General features: G+C 38.8%; 1 protein-coding gene across 1 annotated transcript in view; it reads right to left on the bottom strand.

Moving 5' to 3' along the window:
- Window positions 1-2,591: 2,591 nt before the first annotated feature.
- LOC132821074 (immunoglobulin superfamily member 3-like) overlaps window positions 2,592-8,156 on the bottom strand; it is a 202,710-nt gene continuing 197,145 nt past the window's right edge. The window contains exon 10 of the mRNA XM_060833592.1: window positions 2,592-3,832. Coding sequence (XP_060689575.1) covers window positions 3,582-3,832 — 251 coding nt within the window. The 3' untranslated portion in view covers window positions 2,592-3,581. The remainder of the gene's footprint in view (window positions 3,833-8,156) is intronic.

The raw sequence follows: 8,156 nt of genomic DNA, 5'->3' as shown, positions 1-8,156 counted from the left end.
AGGAGTGCCCGATAGAATTAATCCAACAGCAATTTCATAGTCAGTATCAAGATATGCATCCGGAAAAACTGTGCACTTTCTTAGTACAGCCATATGTTTCAGTGAGTTTGATTAAACAAGCCTTTTCAACAGGTAAATTGGTGCCTTCTATAGCCTGTCATATTCATGTTATCTTAAATAACAGCGTTCCCAAAACAGTTCATCCATTACTGGATAAAATGTGCAGAGTATTTAATTACCAGATGTAAATTCATCGCTTCTTTGCAGACCTGTCATGGTTTTCAGTTGGATCTGTTTGTTTGTAGAGTGAACTCCACAAAAACATAATTCAGCATTTCTATTACGAACACAGCTAGGGACAGCCTTTAACCAATATTGATAGTCAAGCTGAGATATTTAACATAATGATTACTCATTTATTGTTTAAGTTCTATGCCTTTGTAGAGATTGTGATATTCTGTTGCATTTTATCATTAAAAAATGCTTAAGCTCTTCTAGAACCAATTAACCTGATGATTTCCCAATTCTTCCATTCACATTTGAGAACCCGTACTTAAATAAACTGCACTGGTTTACTAACTCCATCAACAACACATTTTCACACCTTCCTTAAGTCAGTGCTTTTTTTAAACCTCTTATTAAATGATTAGTAGATAATAAATTCAGAGTTATGTAAATGAATGTTTCACTTTCCAACATCAAGCTGGATAACAGATACTTTTAAAATAGCATAACACAAATTCAGGGAAGCACAAATTCAGAGGAAATATCTGCTAAGGCATGTTTCATAAGCCAGGGAATTCAAACCTTTTGAGAAATGTTGATTTTATTATGGTGATGTGGATGTGCAATGCAGAGGTTATGCTACAATGTGAACTTCTGACACTAGGGAGGAAAGGACACAATCTAGGCTATTTGTACATTGTGTTACTTTGATATAGTGTTTTAATCCATCACTTCATCTGGTATTTGGACTGTGTAGAAGAGTCCATGTGACTGTAAGTCAACTCCACAGCTCATTTCAGATTCTCCACTCATGAATATACACAACTGTATATATGCATTAGGAAATCAAAGGCTTGTTCTCCCTTGCTGCTTTGACCAATTAATACATTGTGTGCCACAGGTTATATACTCACAAAGAAGCCTTTTGGCTAAATACTTGATTGGGCGAGGAATCATGTGATTGCATTCAGGATGAGATGCTGTGCCACATCATATAGCAGGTGTGACATGCAAACAAGGCAAAAATATGGATTTTAGAAGAAACCCAGAACAGTTTTGAACAAAATTCATTATTACAATTCATCTGTTTTCTAACTGCAAAAGAACAGCAAATTTAACAAAGCACTTAGGCTTAGAAGTACTAAATTCAGCCTTAAACCATCACTGCTTATCTAACAAATATCACTGAGGGCAGGTGATATTATCAGAATCTCATCTGAACCTGCAGCTCCTGTGAATTGTAACAATAGTGTGTAAATTAGATACGCTAGATTAGGGATGTATTGGCTTACAACAGCCTTACATGTTTTGAGTACTGTGCTCCTGATACTTGGTTTGTTATACATTTTGTTTCATTAATTTGTGGGCGTCGCTGGCTGGCCAGCATTTATTGCTCGTCCCTAGTTGCCCTTGAGGTGGTGTTGGTGAGCTGCCTCCTTAAACTGCTGCAGCCCACCTGCTGTGGGTTGTCCCATAATGCCATTACAGAGGGTACTCCAGAAATATGACATGCATGATATATGATAACAGAGGGACAGAAACCAGATGAAAATAGAGTAAATTTACCTGGAAAATATATTTCATTCTATTCTGCTTAATTTGTGCAGTGGAATTTACATAAACAGTTCAGAGATCTCTCTTATCAGATCAAATGAATCAATCACTTATCGAATCAAATCTGATTTGCATTAAAATTATATCAATTCAATATGAAACTGATAAACTAGTTATGCACAAACATCCAGCTAGGTTGGTTAATCTTCTCACATGTGATCTTGGATTGAACTCCATCCCCATGATTTGATGCTGTCCTAACACTCAGATCTCTGGCATTCACCTTCCCAAGCTAATTTCTCTTTCCTCACTTAAATATCCAATTTTTTTCTCCTCCTAGTGTGGAATTTGTGGTTTTTAAGAGTGTGATTCTATTAAGTCATCATTTTTGTTTTAGTGCAAAACATCTTTACCCTAAAAAAAGTCATCAGTAATTCAATGCTGCCCACCTCATAACCTCACAGTGTGGTGTGAGATCTTACATGATCAACATGGTAAATACAAAGTGATTTTCTTTCAACAGAATATTCTTGAACGTGGAATATATGAGAATTTTCTAAAGGAATTCATGTTGAGAGACGTGTTACATAATTAAATTAAATGGGCTTGCAACAAAACCCAGGATTCTGTCAGCACATGCTTGGGCACTGAATCTGTTCAGTCTTGTCACCATTTCCTTTGACCAAATGACACTCTTTCAAAAAGAACATAGTCAGAACAAAACAGGCAATCATAATGATTCTTGTTCAAACACAGAATAAAAAGATTTTCAAAAAGTGCAAAAACAACATATAAAAAGAAACTATCCAGCTGCATGACTACTTTCCATTCTACTCAGTTGCAGCTTGATCAGATTTCTGTATCAAAAATTCATAAATGAGAAACATTGGCTGTACTTGCTAATAGTCGGCTTGAGCTTTATCTATATTTACCAAGAAGGGACGGAATTTCATTGTCCATATCCTGTATTCAGTAATATTGTCTTCATGTAATCCTGTCGTAATGCAGTCATAGCATTGATGACAGTCTATGCAGGGTGTCATTCCTTGCTTTTCCATTGCACAAGTTCTAGTCATTTCACACTTGACAAAAACTGACAACATCTTTTAAGTCTTTAGTGCCACAGCTTCTATGAACTTGCCACTCGTCTTTCATTCCGTTGTTCAAATGTTCTGAACAGTGCAATAATTGAATAGAAGGTCTGGATGTTATGTCGATCCCTCCAGCTATGATGTTTCCAGCTTGGTGTTGACTCTTCTCAGACATTGTAACTAAACATTGGAGCAGTTAAGTGTAATGAAGCATTAAAAAGTCTTAAATCTTACATCATTACAACTCAATATTTCTCTCCACAGGTCTGCATTTGCTATAGTTCTGTATTCTTCAGAATTGACAATAGTTTTAACATTCAGGAGATCATCTGACATTTTAATGAGATCAGACTTATTACACATGGCAGACTAGTGTGACAAGCAGAGCTCTCATGCAGTAAAAACAGTTGGCAGAAGACTACACATCTACATTAGTGTAAAGTTAAACATTCCAAATATATCAACTAATTGTATTGGGGGTAATGGGGAGGAGACCAATTGCGGCAAATATCTTGGAATAAAAGTACCCACTTTCCCTCCTATCTCACTGCCATGACTCTCAGAATGTACTTTCTTTATATGGAAGATATTGCTTCCAAACTTGGATTTTTTGGGAGGGTAATTATTGATCCTTAATTCATTATAACTTTGACCCCATCAGTTGGAATATCATTTAATTTTTTTTCCAAAAGCCATTTCCCTGTTCCTTTGTTAACCGAGGCTTCCTGGTCCTATTCTGAAATCTGGCGGCTCAAGGCTTGTTGGAGAATAAGTCACAGCGGGTTCTTTAATCCAGAGCAGTGGGACACCATTTTTGCCATCAGACTTTTTCTGGGAGTTTAGGGTTTTATAGCGTGTTAATAAAATGGCAATAAGCAGGACTCCAAAAATTGGAAAAGGGTAGAAAAATATGAAGTAGAAAAGGGCATCATTTGAACAAATCGCTTCCTGAAGAGAAGAACCTGTAGGAAAGAAATAATGACAAATCAGAAATTCATATTTTATTTTCTCTTTGTCACTCCCCCACACTTCCAATTCCTTCTGCAGTAGACTGCCTCATCGTCTTCCTTCACTCCATGTCACCAAAACATGAACTACTGACCTGAATCCAGAGCATCCAATCCTCCAAGCTAAAAGAGGTATCTTTGTACCAAAATCTTTCATCCAGAATATCTGGATGATTCTCGATACATATCTGTTGGTAATACTTCATGCACTCAGATGGGAAAATTAAGAACAAAGTTACATTAACCTGAAATCAGTGATTAATTCCTTAGAAACATTTGTATTGAATGTGTGAAACCAACACTAATTACCAAAATGATGTAATTGTCCTTATGATTTGAAAGTTTTTTTTCTTTTTAATTAGGATTTCTTTGGAGATTAGCAGATTGATTTTACAGACAAATGGTATATGAAAATAACAGAAGTTCTTTTTTGATATTTAGCCAAATTTCAAAATAGAATTGGCTGAAGTGTGTGGACAAATACCTTGCTGTTATAGTTTAAAAGGTCATCATCAATACTTAAGTTGTCATCTTTGTGAATATAAACATTCCAGTTCTGAAGGTTTAACACCTAAAAATACACAGCATTTCTCTTGACAGATGCTGACGGGATGTCCTGTCTCTTTTCAGCATTTTCTGTTTGTTTACGATTTTCAGGTTTTGAGGTTTTCTTTACCTCTATTAGGGATGTGGAGAGACAGTGGTGTGCTGATGTTGCTATTGGACTCGTAATCCTGAGACCTGGGGCATGGGCCCAAATCCAATGTGGCAGATGGTGGAATTTGAATTCAATTAATAAATAAAATCTGAAAACCTAAAACAGGGTAGTCTAATAATGAAATGAAATCATGCAGTTTGTGAAAAAAAACCCACCTGGTTTAGGGAAGGAAATCTGTTAATCTTACCTGGTCTAATCTACAGGTGACTTCAGATCCATGTATTTTCCCTCCTGTTGGGGGTCTGCAATGTGGCTGACTCTTAAATGCCTTTTGAGGTGGCTTAGTTCAATCTTACTGCTACAAAGTTTCACAAAAGGAACAAAACTAGACAGACCACAGACATCGACCAAATGCTAGAAAGGGGTCACACAGTCCCGGCGACTCTGCAAAATCCATCTTAGTAACATCTGATCACTAGTGTCAAAATTGGAATAGCTATCCTACAGCTGAGTCAAGCAGCCGCCTGACATAGTTATGCACATAGAATTATACCTTTCACACAATATCCTAAGTACTGCCATCATTATTCATGGGTATGTCCAGACCTTTCCATAGAGCAGCTCCACAGCACAGTGGCTTACAGTCAGGAAGAAGCTGTCCTGGGAGTCTTCAGCATTGACTCCTGACCTCATAAACTCTCATGACATCAGGTCAAACCTGAGCAAAGAAACTTTCTGCTGATTATGGCAGACTGACCATGCCCACCCTTCCCGTCAGCCAATAAATCAGTTCTCCTCCATTTTGAACACCACTCGCAGGAAGCACTGAAGAAATAAAAGGAACAGAATGTACTCTGGGTTTGGTCCTCAGTGCCCCTGACCAGGAGTAGCTGGGTAGCCCTATTAGTGGCCGAGCTGGCTATGTTGAAAAAGGTGATAAGTGCTGGACAGGGCCTGCAGAAACTGATGAGGGTACAAACAGAGGGGAGAAACATATGTGACCATGCCCTTATTATATCAAATGGAGAAGATGCATCTGTCAATGATCGTTTCAGTAAAAGTGACCATTGCACAAACCTGGTGGTGATGCAGTGCTATCATTGATAACTATCATTGTGTTATGGGGTACTTCCAACATATTGAATGGGACAAGTTTCAAACAGGTCTAACAACTCATGAATGTGTATGCTTCAGTCATTAAGGGCTATCAGCAACAGCAGAAATATATTCAACCACAATTTGTAACCTCATATTCCAGCATATTCCTCACTCTAATATTATCACTAAACCAAGGAATGAACTCCAAGCCAATGAAGAATGCAGATGGGCACATCAGGAGCAGCAGCTTTAAAACAGATCACATCTAACTCTACAGTTATAGAGTCATAGAGATGTACAGCACAGAACAGACCCTTTCGTCCAACTCATCCATGCCGACCAAATATCCTAATCTAATCTAGTTCCATTTGCCAGCACTTGGCCAATATCCCTCTAAAACCTTCCTTTTCACGTACTCATCCAGATGTCTTTTAAATGTTATAACTGGGCAAGCATCCACCACTTCCACTGGCAACTCATTCCATACACACACCACCCTCTGTGGAAACGTTGCCCCTTAGCTCCCTTTTAAATTTTTCCCCTCTCACCCTAAACCTATGCCCGCGAGTTCTGGAGTCCCCCTCTCCAGGGTAAAGACCTTGTCTATTCATCTTATCCATGCCCCTTCTTATGATTTTATAAACCTCTGTAAGGTCATCCCTCAGCCTCCAATGTTCCAGAGAAAACAACCCCAGCCTCTGCCTGTAGCTCAAATTCGCCAATCCTGGCAATATCCTTGTAAATCTTTTCTGAACGCTTTCAAGTTTCACAACATCCTTCCGATAGGAAGGAGACCCGAAGTGCACACAATATTCCAAAAGTGGCTGAACTGATATCCTGTAAAGCTGCAACCTCCCAACTCCTATATTCAAAGCTCTGTCTAATAAAGGAAATCATACCAATGCTTTCTTCACAATCCTATCTACCTGCGAATCCAATTTCAAAAAAATATGAACATGTACTCCAAGGTCTCTTTGTTCAGCAACACCCCCAGGGCCTTACCCTTAAGTGTATATGTCCTGCTATGATTTGCCTTTCCAAAATGCAGCACCTCACATGTATCTAAATTAAACTCCATCAGCCACTCTTCAGCCCAATGGCCCATCTGATCAAGATCACTTGTACTCTGAGGTAACCTCCTTCACTGTCCACTACACCAGCAATTTTGTGTCATCTGCAAACTTACTAACTATACCTCCTATGTTCACATCCAAATCATTTATATAAATGACAAGAAGCAGTGGATCCACCACCAATCCTTGTGGCACACCACTGGTCACAGGCCTCCAGTCTGAAAAGCAACTCTCCATTACCACCTTTTACCTTCAAGCCATTTCTGTATCGAAATGGCTAGTTCTCCCTGTATTCCATGAGATCTAACCTTGCTAACTAGTCTGCCATGAGGAACCTTGTTGAACGCTTTACTGAAGTCCATATAATCACTTCCACCACTCTGCCATCATCAACCCTCTTCATTATTTCTTCAAAAAAATCAATCAAGTTAATGAGGCATGAATTCCCACGCACAAAGCCATGCTGACTATCCATGCTACATTCAGTCATGAATGATAATTGTCAATTGAACAACAAACTGTAGGTACATTTATTCTATTGGTATTCCCATTCTCAACACATCAGCACAAACGAAAAGGCTGAAGCATTCCCTAGTATCTTCAGCCAAGTGGATGATTCATTTTGGACTCCTCGTAGGTCCTCAGAATCACAGATACTAATCTTCAACAATTTGATTCACTCAACATGATGAAGAAACAGCTGAAGACATTGAGTACCACAAAGGGCATGGCCCTGACAACACTTTGGCAGTAGTACTGAAGAAATGTGAGCCAGAACTAACCATGCACCTTGCAAAACTGCCTCAGTGCAACTGCATCACTGTCTCAGAGCAACTGAAGAATTACTTAGGTATTTGTCTTGTACACCATAAAAAAGACAAGTTTAATCTAACCAATTACCAGTCCATGCATCTACTCCCCATCATCTGTAAAGTGATGGAAGGTGTCATTAACAGTGCTATCAAGCAGCATTTACTTAACAAAGACCTGCTCAATGATTCTTACTTTCAACTCTTTCAGACATATTCAGCTCTTGATCTCATTACAGCCTTGGTTCAAACAAGGATGAAAGAGATGAACTCTAGGTGTGAGGCGAGAGTCACTGCTTATGACCATCAAGACCCTATTTGAATGAGTGCAGCATCAAGGAGCTCTAGTAAAACTAGGACATTCGAAATCAGGAGAAAAACTGTCCACTAGTTGGATTTTTAGCTGGCAAAGATAGATGGTTCGTTGGAGGTAAGCCATTTTACTCCCAAGACATCGCTGCAGGAGTTTCTCAGGGTCGTGTCCTAGGCCCAAACATCTTCAGTTGCTTCATCAATGACCTTCCTTCCGTCATAAGGTCAGATGTGGGGATGTTCACTGATAATCGCACAGTGTTCAGCACCATTTTTGACTTCTCATATTGAAGGAGTCCACGTACATATACAGCAAAACCATGATAACA

This window comes from Hemiscyllium ocellatum, chromosome 12, assembly GCF_020745735.1.
Source record: "Hemiscyllium ocellatum isolate sHemOce1 chromosome 12, sHemOce1.pat.X.cur, whole genome shotgun sequence".
Lineage (NCBI taxonomy): Eukaryota > Metazoa > Chordata > Chondrichthyes > Orectolobiformes > Hemiscylliidae > Hemiscyllium > Hemiscyllium ocellatum.
The sequence above is the reverse complement of the archived record's forward strand: the minus strand, read 5'-3'. Positions and strand labels throughout refer to the sequence as shown.